The sequence below is a fragment of the Macaca mulatta genome, chromosome 5 (genome assembly GCF_049350105.2).
Source record: "Macaca mulatta isolate MMU2019108-1 chromosome 5, T2T-MMU8v2.0, whole genome shotgun sequence".
In the NCBI taxonomy this organism is placed as follows: Eukaryota; Metazoa; Chordata; class Mammalia; order Primates; family Cercopithecidae; genus Macaca; species Macaca mulatta.
In genome coordinates this window covers 117,382,637-117,398,649 of record NC_133410.1, presented here as the reverse complement: position 1 = coordinate 117,398,649, position 16,013 = coordinate 117,382,637, and the positions used below count along the sequence as shown (strand labels likewise).

The window sequence follows — 16,013 nt, the reverse complement described above, 5'->3', positions numbered from 1 at the left end:
CAAACGCCTAGCATAGGACCTGCCCTCTAGCTCCTTCCTTCTTCCTTCTAGCAGAAGAGTGAAACCCAACTAGTTGGCATTTTTTTGTTCTGTTGAATCACTTCTGAACAGTATCACTACTGCTGTGTTCTAAGCATGTTTAGAACATGGAGTAGCATGGAGAGTAAGAGTTTAAGCTTAAAGACATATGACTGCAAGCAAGTTACCGCTCTCTGTCCCAGTGACAAAAGTTCAGGACAGAAAACAGATTCCTTAACAGTCACTTAGCCTCTCTAGACCTCAATTTCCATGCCTGTGAAATAGAGAAATTAAAGTAGATAATTCAGGGCCGGGCCCAGTGGTTCATGCCTGTAATCCCAGCACTTTGGTAGGACGAGGCAGGCGGATCACCTGAGGTCAGGAGTTCAAGATCAGCCTGGCCAACATGGCGAAGCCCCATCTCTACTAAAAATATAAAAATTAGTCAGGCGTGATGGCACACACCTATAGTGCTGGCTACTCGGGAGACTGAGGCAGGAGAATTGCTTGAACCTGGGAGGTGAAGGTTGTGGTGAGCTGAAATTGCGCCACTGTACTCTAGCCTGGGTGACAGAGCGAGACTGTCTCAAAAATAAAATAAAATAAAATAAAGTGAATAATTCAGGTGGTCTGTGACCGCTACGATTTTCAAGTACAGAACATTGAAATTTTTACTAAGTTTCTAATGTTTTTCAGGGTTGGTCAAGTCGTATTGTTTTGATTTTGTTTCCCCCGCGACTGAGCAATCCCCTTACAGACCCTGAGATCTGGGGTGGTATCTGGATCTCAGAGTTAAGGGGACAGCAAATTGAAAACCCACCTCAGTGATTCTGGTATGTCAAGAATCACCACTGCAAACTCCCCCACCCCCCAAAAATCCTAAGGTAAAAAATTTATGTTCCGCTATAACCAAAAGAGTCAGTATTTCTAACAAAAACAATGTTTTAAATAAAGGAGATTTGAGACCATTATTTTAAAAACAGCAAAACATGAGATGATTTAAGGTAAGCCCTTTCTTGAGAGATTAAAGAACGTTTTTTCCTTCCCACCTACTTTCTGTAAGAATTGAGAAATAGTTCATTCTAACTTCAAAGTTGAATTAACACCAACTTTCAAGACAGCACTTCTTGTCATTCCCAATTTGAAGGCTTTTAATATCTTTAAGATACAAATGAAATTCCTAGGCACTTTAAATAGTAAAAAGCAGAATATTTAAGAAACATCTTCCACGTACTCGTCTGATTCCACAGATTAGCCAGTATGTGATATTTACAGTCACTAAACATACAATCTGAGTGTTAAACCTTGGAATTTGTGCTTGTATATGGAAATGGTCTTTTAAAGCCATCATTAGCTACGTGAAGACACATCTGTGGCTTTTTTCTGTTCTGAATCACTTTCCCCCAAAAACATTGAATCTAAGTTTTTATATTTTACATTTTATGCATTTGTCTTGTCATTTTTTTTCTTCTGTACGTAGGGTAAGGTATAAAGGGATGTCACTTGGGACTAGGATTACATATAATCTTTAGGTGGTTTTCACAGTTTCAGGGCAGTGTACTCCAGGGAGTGTGAGCTCAAGAACCAATTTGGTGGCACTCTCATTTTCTGTGGAATTCAGCTAATCCAGAACAGCTTGACCTTGCAGCCCAGAGGACTCAACTCGATGAAGAGCTTAGACAGAGACCAAATGAATCATATCAAGTGTGACCATTATGGGGCTGAAGATGATTCCTAATTAATCTTTGATCCTCTGAGGTGTCACATTTCTCAAATCTGTGTGTCCATAAGGGAACCAATAAAAATACAAAAATGGCAATTTACCTAATCCTTGAACACCATGGCAAGCCATCTACTTATGAAGGGCTCTCATTTTCCATTCTACAAAAAAAAAAAATGATTCTCATTCTATACAAAACAATTGTCTACCATTTTCTTAAATAATGTGAAATATTGAGGGCAAAATAAATAATTTAAAAGTCTATTTTGATGATTGTATTACTAGCAGCATCTTTACTCCTTTTGAGTTCCTTAGGATAATACTGTCTGAAGGCCCAGTTTTCCCAGATGTTGAAATCTTGAGAAAAGCTAACAAATTGACTCCTGTTCTTTGGCTCTGGTGAATAAATATTGTTTCATTCTGAACCTTAAGTTTGAATGGTATAAAACATGTTGTTGCGTTTCTGGTTAAATATCCTGTGAATGTGCAAATAATACCTCTCTGTTCTGTTTAACAGGCATGTCCAGACATCCTCCAGCTCCTGATATCCCTACTTTTTATCCCCTATCTCCGGGTGGTGTTGGACAGATCACCCCACCTCTTGGCTGGTAAGAACCTTGCTGTACCCTTCAGCCAGGCATTTGAACACATGTTCCTCCACTTTGCATTCATGGAAATTAGATTTATGAATGGTAACACTTGAGGAGTTGAGAAAATTTCATAGCAACAAGCAAGGTGCTAACTTTATTCATTTTTCATTTCAATTTAAAAGATTAAAAAACATACAGACTTTGAAATGGATTGATCTGATTGCTAATATGGGTAGAAAATGACTGTAGCATTTGCTTTGAAGCTTATAGTTTTATGGATTCCATTTGTGGCTTTGGGCATTTGCTATGCCTGTACAAAGTTAGTACTCAGTGTGGTTTTTCTTTTCTAGGTTTTTTAAATGAACAACTTATATTTTTCAAAAATGAATTTAGACACATTTAATATCTACCTTTGCTTGTAAGTGGGCAAGTAAGGTAAATGACAAAAATAACTAGAGAGAAATTCAACAATATAAGAGCATTTTTGGGATGTTAATGAAGTAAGTGTCCAATTTGAGTTCAGAGTAGTAAAAAACTGATTTGGGGGCCTTCTTTTCTTCTGAATATAAATGCTAATGCTCTTTATTTTGTTGTTTATTTCTAAAAATATGCTTACTGCTGCCTCCAAAATCTTATCAATTATGAAGGTGAAGGAAATATATTTTGGGAAGGAAGAATAACATAGTATAGCCTATTTTTATTATTTTATGATTAGCCCACAACGTTTCCTCCTCCCACTCCCATACTCTCTCCACTCTTCCCTCCCCAATTCTCACTCCATAGAAATAATGCTCAACTCTAGCAATTGTTTCTCTCTTTTTTCCACTTGACTCTCTATGTCACAGCCCCCATGTCATTTTCCCCCATCTCCCTACCTGTACATCCTTGCATTAGCCTTCTTCAGCTAGGAAGGGTCATCCTGCCATGGACAGTCCAGCTTTCTGTCTTTCTCTCTCTCTCTCTCTCCCTAGCATTACATCTCTTAGTCAGTAACTGCTTGAATTTAATTGATTATGCATACACTTTCAAACCTAGATCAATTATTCTGTCTGAACTTAGCGACTTAGGGGCAATAGTCCTGTGCTGAATTGTACCACTGGCAGCTGGAAATAAAGTCTATGTAAATGAAAAATGAGAGATGTAGAAAGAACACAGGGAAAAATGGACTTCTCAGGGTGGAGAGAAAATAATTCCAGTGAATTAGTCTTTTATTTCTTGACTTTAACATGAATATGGGGGAAAAGGTACAGTGTTTTAAAACTGTTTATTTTTATATAAATATACAATTTTATTTTCTTTCTTCCCTTGCCTGAAATTCTCAAATATTCAGATAAAGAAGTCACTCAGCTCCTTCTCTGAAGGGAATATTTCACTGTTCTCAGGGTTCTGTTATATTCAGTAAACATTTAAGTGCTTACTTTGTTCAAAGCATTAATGGGATTGGGAGAGGGGATGGGATAAAAGAGACATAATTGGTGGCCGGTTTGTTTCAAAATTGAGGGTGGGAGATTTCTTTGAAGGCAAATGACGCTTTGATTGGGTGGAGGGTGAGGAAGGGGAACGGTTACATATCTGAAACAATGCCGGGGTCTGTAATGCTTCCACAAGATTCTGTTTGAATATCTCCCTCTTCTCCCCTCATCCAACTCTTACTACTGGTTGGTAACTCGTGTTTTGTCATTGATGGGTTCCTTTCTTCTGTGACCTCAGGCAAGGTCAGCCTGTATATCCCATCACGGGTGGATTCAGGCAACCCTACCCATCCTCACTGTCAGTCGACACTTCCATGTCCAGGTAGGTGGAGGTGGAAACCGGGGCGCTCGAGGACAAGTTGCTCTTCTCGTGCTTGCATCCTGTGCGCCTCTGCTTGCCTTTTGGTTGGCTAGGAGGGTGCATACCTCAGCCATGTGTCTGTCTGTGCAGTGTGCCTGGCTCCCACACTAGGTGTCAGAGAGAGTCCCGGGTAGGAGCTCTGTGCTATGCCCTGGCTGGATCAGCCACACCATCGGGGGATGGACTCAGCCTCCCTGGAAAGCGTTGCCTCCAAATGAATTCATGGCCGCCTGACTGTGGGATGGAAACTGTCCGGAAAGCGGACATTAGAAGGAAGAGTTGTTTGATTCAAAATATGCCGGGGGTGGGGTAAGGGAGGAGGATAAAACTGGTTTGGTCTCAGCTCTATAATTTGCTTCCTTTGTGGAAAGTTGTATCAGTTTGATGCGGCAGTGTTTGAAAATGCCCAGATAGTCTAGAGTCTTCCTGGACGGAGGCTGTCAGAGGAGACAGAACAGTGCGGACAGGCTGGCAGGCCATACAGGGTGTGCGTCCTAGTGTGTGAATCAGGCCCTGTGTGGACATGGTCGTGCCAGCGGAGCTCGGGAGGCCTGCCGCGCCGCACCGAGAAGCTGCTGTGTATGATGCTTTTGCTTCTGGAGAGGATGGCTCTGTGCCCTGTGCTTGATGTACACACACATTTGGGGTGCATCATCTGTGTGTTCGATGTGGCTTTGTCAAGGGAGCTAGCATTATTGTGCCGGAAGTCAAACTGGTGGGTTATTAACTGGTTGTGAATATGTCTTTTTTATATGGGTATAGTTTTCAAAGTTTCTGTGGTGAATTACAGTTTTAAAAAAATTTTTTTTTCAGTGAGTTGTAAATGTAGCTGATTGTGGGAGGAGGTGGAATTAATATCCTTCCCCTTAAAACATATTTTTATACTTTATAACATCGTAAGAACTATCTGATGATAGAATTCTCACAGGCAAATAACTAGCATCATGTATTTTTGCAAGTAATACATTTAGCAAAGCCTCATTATTTGGTCAAATATTTGTATTTTTACCATGCTTTCTTCATATTTTAAAATTTGTTTTTGAAAAATATATATTCTAGCAGAGTTCCTTTCAAGAAGAGGAAATTAATTGTATAGGCTGTGATGAAAGACCCGAGAATGTTGTTCTTGCTGAATTAAATGTTTACTTTAAAACAGTTTGAAAAGCAAAAATTTCTAAAACATATCCAAATTTATCTAGAGAGCTTATTGAAAGTACTGTCTTTATTTTATTTTTCTTGCATGGCAGTTTCCCTCCTTTGTGTTGGCTGGTGGTGGATATTTTAAGATTTTTTTAATGCTGTCCAAGCGTACTTGGGGAAAAAGCCATTGGCAAGTGTGGTTTTTAACCTTGATGCAAAACTTTATCCTCCCTTTAAATTCTTCTCCTTATTTCTCTTACCAGTTTTCCATAAGATGAGATCTCTGAAACATTAGTGTATTTCTGCACAGAAAATCATTTTGGATGATGTTAATGGAAACCTTATTAAATGGGAGATTGATTCCTATCCGTTTTCTCAGTTGTTCCCTCCTAATATGGATGAGAAAGCCAATAATATGAGAAAATTCGCATTGTGATGGTTTGCTTAGGAATATAGGCAGAGATTTTAAAATATGATGTCTTTTGCCTTCATTTAAAAAGCATTTAAAAAGCTAAGTCTTAAATAAAGTGTTATATTTCCAATAATTACTTTTAGTGAAATTCCTATTTCAAAATTGCTTTGCAAGAAAAATGATTCACTTTTTTTTTAATCTCATGGCCTACAGCCCTCCTAGGAAAAATGTCAGATTCTACTATTAGTTTCAAAAAAGTACAGGAAATAATTACAAATACTTCCACCCGAATATAGAAAGAAAAAAAAAATAATTATCAGCCCACTCTATAGTTAATGTTTCTGTGCATAAAGATGTGTTTTTATTCTTAGCCAGTAGCAGTTAGTGGATTGCTTTGAAATTCCATCTAGCTTTTGCTGCAGCAGCCAGTAGTACATTGTTTTCTTCTCTTTCCTTCTTTTAGGTTTTCTCATCATATGATTCCCGGTCCTCCTGGTCCCCACACAACTGGCATCCCTCATCCAGCTATTGTAACACCTCAGGTCAAACAGGAACATCCCCACACTGACAGTGACCTAATGCACGTGTAAGTATCCACCCGGGCTCTGCTGTGGTTGCCTGAGGATACTGAAGATTTCTACACTGTTGCTCCTTTGCAACAGTGATCCTTCACCCCTTTCTGTGACTGTGAAACTCAGTGCACCTCTGCCTTGAAAGCTCTGTCCCTGAGGACATTAAGCAGCCTCATTCCTACTGTGCTGATTTTGATTCTGAGGTTGCAAAGGAGTGTGGACCTTAAAAGATCATGGGAACCTCAACAAAATGGAAGAATCTTCAGAACATGGGCATTCAAGACTCTTGAGCTGTTTAGCCATTTACCACTGAATTTTCATTTGGTTCAGATTATTGGGGAGAACCTGTTCCTACCTGAGTGAAGTAGATTGGAGGGTTTAATGCACTTTCTTCTTGAAGAAGAAAGTGGCCCCAAGCTTCAATAGCACAGAATTCAAGGGAAAGGAACAAATAAAGCCCAAGATTCCCTGTTGGGCCAGGGTTGTCTCAGACTGTGAGTGCAGGGCTAAATTAATTTACTCTGAAGAGATTAGTAATTAAGCTTCTTAATCTAGGTTTTGTGAATGGGAGGGTGGGGATGGGAGGCAGCATGTGATTGTCCATAAAGCCCTTGCAAATGTATGCAAAGGCAACATGTATTTGTTTGGGGGAAAAGGTCCAAAGATTTAGTAGCTTCTTGAAGTGGTCCTTAACCCCCTGCAAAACTTAAGAGCCTCTATTCTGAAAGAGGAATGATCACCTGTGCTGTGTGTTCAGCTTCTTCTGAGGGGACCAGAGAACTCAGCCTCAGAGCCCACCTGGAGCATCTTCACAATGCCAAGTCCATTTCTACTTGGTGTTCATAGTTCTCTAATGACAGGTCCACTTTCTCAAACCAAAGCGTTTTATTCTCAGTCACTGAGTAGATAGGAAGCCCTATTGGATGGGTGGTTTGCCTCCCAGTGTTTCATCAGATGAGTCAAGAGCTACTCTTCCAAGTTGGTGGTGTTCTGAGGCGATAGGGTTGTCCCCATCCTGAGTGCAGCCATGTGAGCAGGTGCTCTGCTTCTCTCCTCCTCCATCCCTTCCTCATTCCTTCCACCCCTTCCCCTAACCACCACCACCTTTTAGGAAGCCTCAGCATGAACAGAGAAAGGAGCAGGAGCCAAAAAGACCTCACATTAAGAAGCCTCTGAATGCTTTTATGTTATACATGAAAGAAATGAGAGCGAATGTCGTCGCTGAGTGTACTCTAAAAGAAAGTGCAGCTATCAACCAGATTCTCGGCAGAAGGGTAAGTAGTGGAATCATGTATAAATGTTTATGGTAGCCATGGAACTGCTTCATGAAAATCTGCCCCAATTTAATCACATATCAGGTGGTCATAGAATGTGTTTGCACTTCAAGATATGATATGATGCATTTTAAACAATTTCGATAACTGTTTTTACTGTTACTGTTTTTTAAAACAGTGGTATGATCATGGTTCACTGCAGCCTTGACCTCCTGGGCTCAAGTGATCCTTCCACCTCAGCCTCCCGAATAGCTGGGACTATAGTCGTTGTGCCACCATGCCTGGCTAATTTTTTTTTTTTTTCCAATTTAAAACTTTTCATTAAAAAGTAAACTTTAATGTTGAAAATGCAACTTGGGGAGGGCAGGAAGATCACACACAAGGCTGTCAACTTCACACTTGGAGGGTTGCACAGTGGTCGGGCAGAGGCGCTCCTCACTTCCCAGACAGGGCGGCGGCCGGCCGGACAGAGGCGCCCCTCACTTCCCAGACAGGGCGGCGGCCGGGCAGAGGCGCCCCTCACTTCCCAGACAGGGCGGCGGCCGGGCAGAGGCGCCCCTCACTTCCCAGACAGGGCGGCGGCCGGCCGGACAGAGGCGCCCCTCACTTCCCAGACAGGGCTGCGGCCGGGCAGAGGCGCCCCTCAGTTCCCAGACAGGGCGGCGGGCGGCCGGACAGAGGCGCCCCTCGGTTCCCAGACAGGGCGGCGGCCGGGCAGAGGCGCTCCTCTCTTCCCAGTCGGTTGGATGGTGGGGCAGAGGTACTCCTCTCTTACCAGTCAATTTGGGTGGCTGGGCAGAGGCGCTCCTCACTTCCCGGACAGGGCGGCCGGGCAGAGGTGCCCCTCATTTCCCAGACGGGGTGGCCAGGCAGAGGGGCTCCTCACTTGTCAGACGAGGCAGCGGCCAATGCCTGGCTAACTAAAAAAAATTTTTTGTAGAGATGTGGTATTGTTATGTTCCCAGGCTGGTCTCAAACTCCTGGGCTCAAGCAAACTTCCCACTTTTGGCCTCCCAAAGTGCTGGGTGAATAAGTGTGAGCCACTGTTCCTGGCCTTGTATTCATTCTTTTTTTTATTTTTATTTTTATTTTTTTGAGATGAGTCTCGCTCTGTCACCCAGGTTGGAGTACAGTGGCATGATCCTGGCTTACTGCAGCCTCTACCTCCTAGCTTCAGGTGATTCTCCTGCCTCCGCTTCCCCGGTAGCTGGAATTACAGTTGCCTACCACCACACCTGGCTAATTTTTGTATTTTTTTTTAGTAGAGACAGGGTTTCACTGTGTTGGCCAGGTTGATCTTGAACTGCAGACCTCAAGTCGTCCATCTCCCTCGACCTCCTAAAGCCCAATTATCATTCTTTAAACAAATATTGATTATACTTTTGGGCCAGGCGTGATGCCTGGAGATTAGGTAATACTTGCTGAATAAAACAGATGCAGCCTCTGGGCACGGTGGCTCACACCTGTAATCTCAGCACTTTGGGAGGCCAAGGCAGGCAGATCACCTGAGGTCGGGAGTTCGAGACCAGCCTGGCTGACATGGTGAAACCCCGTCTCTACCAAAAATAAAAAAATTAGCTGAGTGTGTGGTGGTGGATGCCTGTAATCTCAGCTACTCAGGAGGCTGAGGCAGGAGAATCACTTAAATCTGGGAGGCGGAGTTTGCAGTGAGCCGAGATTGTGCCACTTGCTCTCTAACCTGGGCAACAGACAGAGACTCTGTCTCAAAAAATTAAATAAATAAATATTCAACTAGAATTTACAGATATATAAATCACTGTTAGGGCCTGTATTAGCCAAAATAGATACAGCCCTTTCTGGAGCTTCAAGTTTTATGACAGAATACAGACATTAGATAAATAATTGCCAATAAATATATAATAAAAATTATGATAAATACTGTGAATGTAGGGAATCAGATTCAGTGAGAAAGAACAGTAGGGGCTTGGGCAGGCCCCTCTGAGGAAACTGTATTTAAGCTGAGATGTGAGAGCTAAGTAGAGATGAATGGGGAGAGATAGATTCCCCCACATGCAGATGGAGTAGCATGTGTGTGCCTCCTCTGAAACAGGAAAGCACTTAGCCCTTTCAGAGAGCCTACAGCAAGGTCTTTGGGGGACCAGCCTGGCAAACAGAGGTGGCCACTCCTTCCAGGACAGAAGCAGAGCTCTTCTACCATGAGGTTTTATATGGAAGAATGTATATGATCCTGAGGAGTCTTGATTCTAGAAAGACTGTTCTCCAAATCTCAAAGTGTACACCTGCCGTTTCTGGGTTGCCCTTTTCTTTTCATTCATTCATTGACCAATGCTATGATGTTTTTCTGAGCACCTATTATGTACCAGGCAGCAGGCTACAACTAGGATAGACACTCTAAGATTGTTTATCCAGCTGTCAGCCAAAAGACATACATAGTCAGTCCTTCCAAGTACTTTGCATGGGATAGAAGTGATTTTAGTTAGATGGCTGAAGAGTGGTAGAGAGAGTTTGAATTTCTCTAATTTAAATTACATTTTCACCATAATCACAGTATCATTATAATTTTAGAAATGTTTCATTTTAATTTGTTGATGCTCTTCATATCTGTGTGGTAGCCTCTTAATTTGTGACCCTGCGTTTGTTTTTGCAACCTCTCAAATTCATGATTGGCAAATGAACATTCAGTTGTGTAGGATCTAACAACCCTTGTGAAACATAGAGGATCATGTGTTAGCTATTGTTGATGATAATTTTACCAGGTCTGTTCTGAACCTAATAAATTTGAACATTTATAAGAGAAAACATTCAGGAGATTTCCAGTCCATGTGAACAGGAGGGAAGCAGGCCCTCTTACATTATTGATTCCCGTCGGATAGCCTCAAAATGCAGCTATTTCCAATCTGCAAGTCACCGGGGTTTCCAGGGGAGGATGCGGTGGTAGATTATAGCTTTTTTTGGTGTCCTGTGTACAATGCCCTATCTCCCTGTGGATCCTTTAGACACTTAATAACAATAATTACAGTGCTTTCCCAAGCCAGATCATGGCAGATGAGTGATTCCCATCATCTTGGAAGAACTCTGCCTTAAAGGCTGATGATCATTTTCCCTGACTCTTTAAAAGAAGAAATCAGAGGAAAAGAAGGGCTGATGTTTTTATTTCAGCTTGTATGCAACTCTTAGTTTTTTCTTTTTTGAGTTAAGGGCCCCCTGGCCTTCCAGTGGGAAGTACTTTCCTGCTCAAGAGAGTAAGTGAGGATATGATATGAAGGTATGCTTCCTATTCTTAATGCACATTTCCAACAATTGCTACTTTCTCAGCTCCCTTAACAATCCCCAGATCTGAGCATGTGTCCTAAAGGATGGTTCTTATTTGGGGTCTCTGTCTGTCTCTGATTTAGACACCTGTTTCTATTTATAGGCCTCTGAATCTTTGATTAAGATCAGGTTTTCGGTCCTTTCATAACTCCCCTCTGGCAGGGCAGCCCTTGCTAGCTCTTTAAAGTCTCTGGCATCAAAATCATGACGTTTTACACTGGAACAATTTGAGTTCTTAAAAATGGATCTTAAATCCATCCCAGAACATTTTATCTTTTGATTTTTTATTCATCTTTACTATATCTGTAAAATAGAAGTGTTCATGTGAATTAATCAAAGTTTTATTTTTAATCCACATTATAAATAATAATAGGACAAATTTTATTGTAAAATAAGGCTTTTCTCTTCAGACCTTCCTGCCTATTAAAGGAAATCCATTTATCACAAATTTGTCATGAGAATGTTTTATCTTGGAACTGTACAAGTTTATTCAAATTAAATGGGTATTTTCCCCACAACTTGGTGAAATCTTGACAATGAGATTTGATTTTTAAAAAGTTTCACTCTCTATTTTGCAGTAAACAGAGATAGAGAAGCATTTTTAGTCAATTGTGTTTCAGAAATTCCCGTAAAGAAAGACCATCTTTCAGGTCTGTACTAGACTTTGTTTTTGTTTTCAATGCAAAACTTTAATTCCATCATTTTATCTACTGTTCATTTTGGTAAGTGATCTTCTATTTGTGAGTCATTTTTGTACATTAGAAATATCAGAGAACTTCCTGGCTAACATGGTGAAACCCCATCTCTACTAAAAATACAAAAAATTAGCCGGGCGTGGTGGCGGGCACCTGTTGTCCCAGCTACTCGGGAGGCTGAGGCAGGAGAATCACTTGAACCTGGGAGGCAGAGGTTGCAGTGAGCTGAGGTCGCGCCACTGTGCTCCAGCCTGGGCAACAGAGCGAGACTCTGTCTCAAAAAAAAAAGGGGGGGGGGAATCAGAAAACTTAAAGCAGTTGAACATGTAAATAGTTTAGCTTATGCCTACTTTGCCTCCTTGCCTTTTATTTAGTTTCGTTAGCTTGGATCTTTTTGTCAGCCTGTTTCTTGTTTTAACTGAAAAATCCCTGGTTGTTTGGGTAGAAGACCCAACCTTGATATCTATTTTGGGAGTTAATTTGTATTTATGAATCCAGGTTTTCTCAGCTGCTGTAAGTTATGTAAAATTATACTGACAAAAGGTGTTGTATACAAGGGAATGATACTTATCAAATAATAAATTTAAAATGGAAGACTTCTTGTCTTCTTTTCTTTTTTTTTTGTACCTTGTTTTTTTCCTTCCTGGTAAAGCTTTGCCTCTTGCCAGTCATCTTTATTTAGCACTAAAGCTCACTGTGTAAATATCAGTTTTGTTTTTTCTTTGTGAGATAGAATCTTGCTCTATCACCCAGGCTGGAGTGCAGTGGTACAATCTTGGCTCACTGCAACCTCTACCTCCTGGGTTCAAGCAATTGTCATGCCTCAGCCTCCTGAGTAACTGGGATTACAGGCAGGCACTGCCACACCTGGCTAATTTTTGTATTTTAATAGAAACAGGATTTCGTCATGTTTGCCAGGCTGGTCCTGAATCACTGGCCCCCAGTGATCTGTGTGCCTCAGCCTCCCAAAGTGCTGGGATTACAGGCATGAGCCACTGCACCCTACCATAAATATCACTTTTCTTTTTAGAAATCAAAGATTAGCCAGGCATGGTAATGTATTCCTGTAATCCTAGCTCAGGGCTGCGGTGGGAAGATTGCTGGAGCCCAGGAGTTCGAGGTTGCAGTGAGCTATGATCACACCACTGCACTCCAGCAACACAGCAAAACCCTGTCTCAAAAAAAACAAAAACAAAAAGAACAAAACATCAAAAAACTGATGATGTTTCCTTTTGTGTCCAATTTGGTTTTTCTCCCTCTGAAGGTCTGTAATACCAGGCCAGTGTTTCCAGGTTTAAAAAGCTGTCAGTTGCTAGAAGCAGTGTGACTTTTCCATCCCAATTTAAACCACCGCTGCTGCCCCAGAAATAGCTGCTTCTTAGGCTCAATTTGTCTAAGGTTTATTCTAGTAAAAAGAACTGTGCTTCAGGTAACTGTTTCCAGGGTTGTTTTGTTTTGTTTTGTTTTTCTGGCACCTCCCTGTAATTTTTTTTTTTTAAAACAAAAGCACATCACCTGATTTGCCTTTAGGCTCGGGGCAAGCCCTGCTTTGTGTCATGCTTTTTAACCTCATACTCTGTACTTCTAAAGCAATTAAACAATAAATCACCTATTCTCTTCAGCACAGCCTGACTGTTAAGGGGCTTTCAAAGGAAATGGACTCTGTTGCCCTGCTAGTGGGAACTGCTGCTTCTCACACTGGAGGCTGGAACTGGAGGTGGGGTGTGGCCAGAAGGTGCTGTCGTGTCCTGAAATCAGCTTCATGTTCTGTTGTCAAACAAGAGCAGCAGGTGTTTGTTGTCTTAGCTACACTTTAGGGGCTGAGTCCAAGTTGATTAAGACTTAGACATATAGCCTCCTCTAGGAGAAGATTTTCTCTCTCATCAACCTCTCTCACTTGGTCCTTCCTCCAACCCACCCACATCCTTCTTATTTAAAAATCATTTTAAAAGACATGAACAGGGAGATAAAAATTAATATGCAGGGCAGCCGTGAATGGGAAAGGATCTCATAGCCTGGAATGGGAAGGAAGCAAACTGGGAAGCTCCACACCTGAGAGCTGGGGGAGAACAGGAGCAGGGAGGCTCCCAGCTGACAGATGGTGTGTGCGCACGGGTGAGCATTGCAGGTGCAAAAGTGAGCATGTGTGGCGTGCATGTAGTTTATGTGCACAGAGGAGCATGTGTGTTATGCATGTGGGTGTGGGTATATGTGCTCAGGTGAGCATGTGAGTGGTGTGTGTATGTGCTTAGGTGAGCATGTATGTGTGCGTAGTGTGGGCTCTGGTTGGTCTCCTTGGGTAGCTACCATCGCCTCTGTGTCATACTCTCATGGACAGTGGTTCCCCCAAATCCCAGATGGTTCTCCCTTGGAAAGTTCTGCTGGCAGGTCCTGGCATTGGGGGAGTTGGGAAAATACATGAACACTGTCTGCTGGGGACTGGGGTGAGTCATGTGCAGATATATGCAAAGCAGTGTGCAAATGTAAACCCCTTAAAATCCCAGATACCTTTCCTATATAAACTACTTTGTTATATATGCTATATAATCAGTTATGTAAAAAGGAGACAAAAAGTTTGTAGGATATTAGCAGCTATATTCTTCATATTAGAAACTATAGTCTCAAATTCTAGATGGCAAAATAAACTTCAATAATGCCACTTGCTGTCCATCAAAAGGAAGCTAAAAGCCATAGCCATAAAATGTGCTTGTGTGACTGGACAGTGTCGTCAGTGTTGTCCCTATAGATAGCGTCTATATGAGTTTGAGGAGACAGTGAAGAGACGGAGACAGACAAGCTGACTTTTCATGTCCTTCTCTATAGACAAGCATATGATTAAGGTTTCAGACTCTTCCTATAACAAAACGGGAAAGTGTTCATATGAGGAGAGGGTGTATCTGTTTTAAAAGACATCTGGAAATTATCACATTTTGCATAAATAAAAAGTACTTGGGCTCAGATATCAGAATATGCTACTAACTGTGAAAAACAGTTAAGTTGGGTGTTGAGGTTCACCATTGAAAGTTCTTTTTAATTTATATTGGAAAAGAGAAAGGGTGGGTGACAGAGATCATTTTACTTTGAATACTTTGATTGACTTTGATGTGTTTCATGTGATATCGGAGAACAGGATAGAGAAACCAAAGTTTGAGTTTCACTGTAGCCACTAGACTCTAAGTAGATTTCTATAGCACTTGGCACTTGGTCTTCTGCAATTTAAAAATAAATCAAAGTTTAAATGCTTAATATTTTCATTTTTTGATTTTTGAAACATAAAATATACTATTGCTATTTTGCTTATTTTTGTATTTTTCTTCCTTCCTCTCTGTTTTAGTGGCATGCCCTCTCCCGTGAAGAGCAGGCTAAATATTATGAATTAGCACGGAAAGAAAGACAGCTACATATGCAACTTTATCCAGGCTGGTCTGCAAGAGACAATTATGTAAGCCCCTCCTCCATACCCGTGGCTCTCCACTCTCATTCGCTCTTTTGCTTTCAAGAAGGAAATGTGTTTTAGGGTGTATATAATGCTGGTACTACTTATTTTTTGGAAGTTAATGAACTTTGTAATAAGGATTTCATGGATATATTGCATTACGAAAGCCTTGAGCTATCTTTTTTTTTTTTTTTTTTTGAGACGCAGTCTCGCTCTGTCACCCAGGCTGGAGTGCAGTGGCCGGATCTCAGCTCACTGCAAGCTCCGCCTCCCGGGTTCACGCCATTCTCCTGCCTCAGCCTCCCGAGTAGCTGGGACTACAGGCGCCGCCACCTCGCCCGGCTAAGTTTTTGTATTTTTAGTAGAGACGGGGTTTCACTGTGTTACCCAGGATGGTCTCGATCTCCTGACCTCGTGATCCGCCCGTCTCGGCCTCCCAAAGTGCTGGGATTACAGGCTTGAGCCACCGCGCCCGGCCATGAATGCTTTTAAATAAAAATTTTTTAATAAACTAATACCTTATTATTAAAATTTGGTATAAGAAAGATTAAAAAAAAAGAAGACCATAATCTTACTATGTAAAGGCAACGTTAGTAATAACTACTTACATTACTTTCTAATATTTTTTCTATGCATTTTTTTACTTGTATATTTGTGTGCATATATATACATGTTTGTTGCATGCTTCTCAATCTTATATATAAAAAGCATTTCTCATGGCACAGTGTTTATGTATATCAATATTCCATTAAGTGAATTTCACAATTTATTTAGTCTTATTTTTTCCTGCTTTTAGACGTTTAAGTTGCTCCCTTTTGTTTTTCTTACAAATGTAAATACTCCTTCAATGAACATGTCTATACATAACAGTTCTTTTCTATATTTAGGACTATTACTTATGTTGAAGAGATTCATTGTGGAGGTAAAGGATATAAATATTTTAAAGTTATTTTTTGGTTTTTTCTTTTTTTGAGATGGAATCTCACTCTGTCGCCCAGGCTGGAGTGCAGTGGCGCGATCTCGGCTCAC

The 16,013-nt window shown here is 41.3% G+C and overlaps 1 protein-coding gene across 7 annotated transcripts in view; it reads left to right on the top strand.

The window, feature by feature from the left end:
* Positions 1-16,013, top strand: part of LEF1 (lymphoid enhancer binding factor 1) — a 122,788-nt gene that overhangs the window by 83,815 nt on the left and 22,960 nt on the right. For 4 of the 7 annotated variants that reach the window (XM_015138981.3, XM_015138982.3, XM_015138984.3 and 1 more), the window contains exons 5-9: positions 2,256-2,346; positions 4,039-4,122; positions 6,177-6,299; positions 7,397-7,559; positions 14,883-14,990. In XM_015138981.3, coding sequence (XP_014994467.1) covers positions 2,256-2,346; positions 4,039-4,122; positions 6,177-6,299; positions 7,397-7,559; positions 14,883-14,990 — 569 coding nt within the window. The remainder of the gene's footprint in view (positions 1-2,255; positions 2,347-4,038; positions 4,123-6,176; positions 6,300-7,396; positions 7,560-14,882; positions 14,991-16,013) is intronic. The other 3 variants (XM_001086645.5, XM_015138983.3, XM_015138985.3) reach the window with 1 other exon arrangement.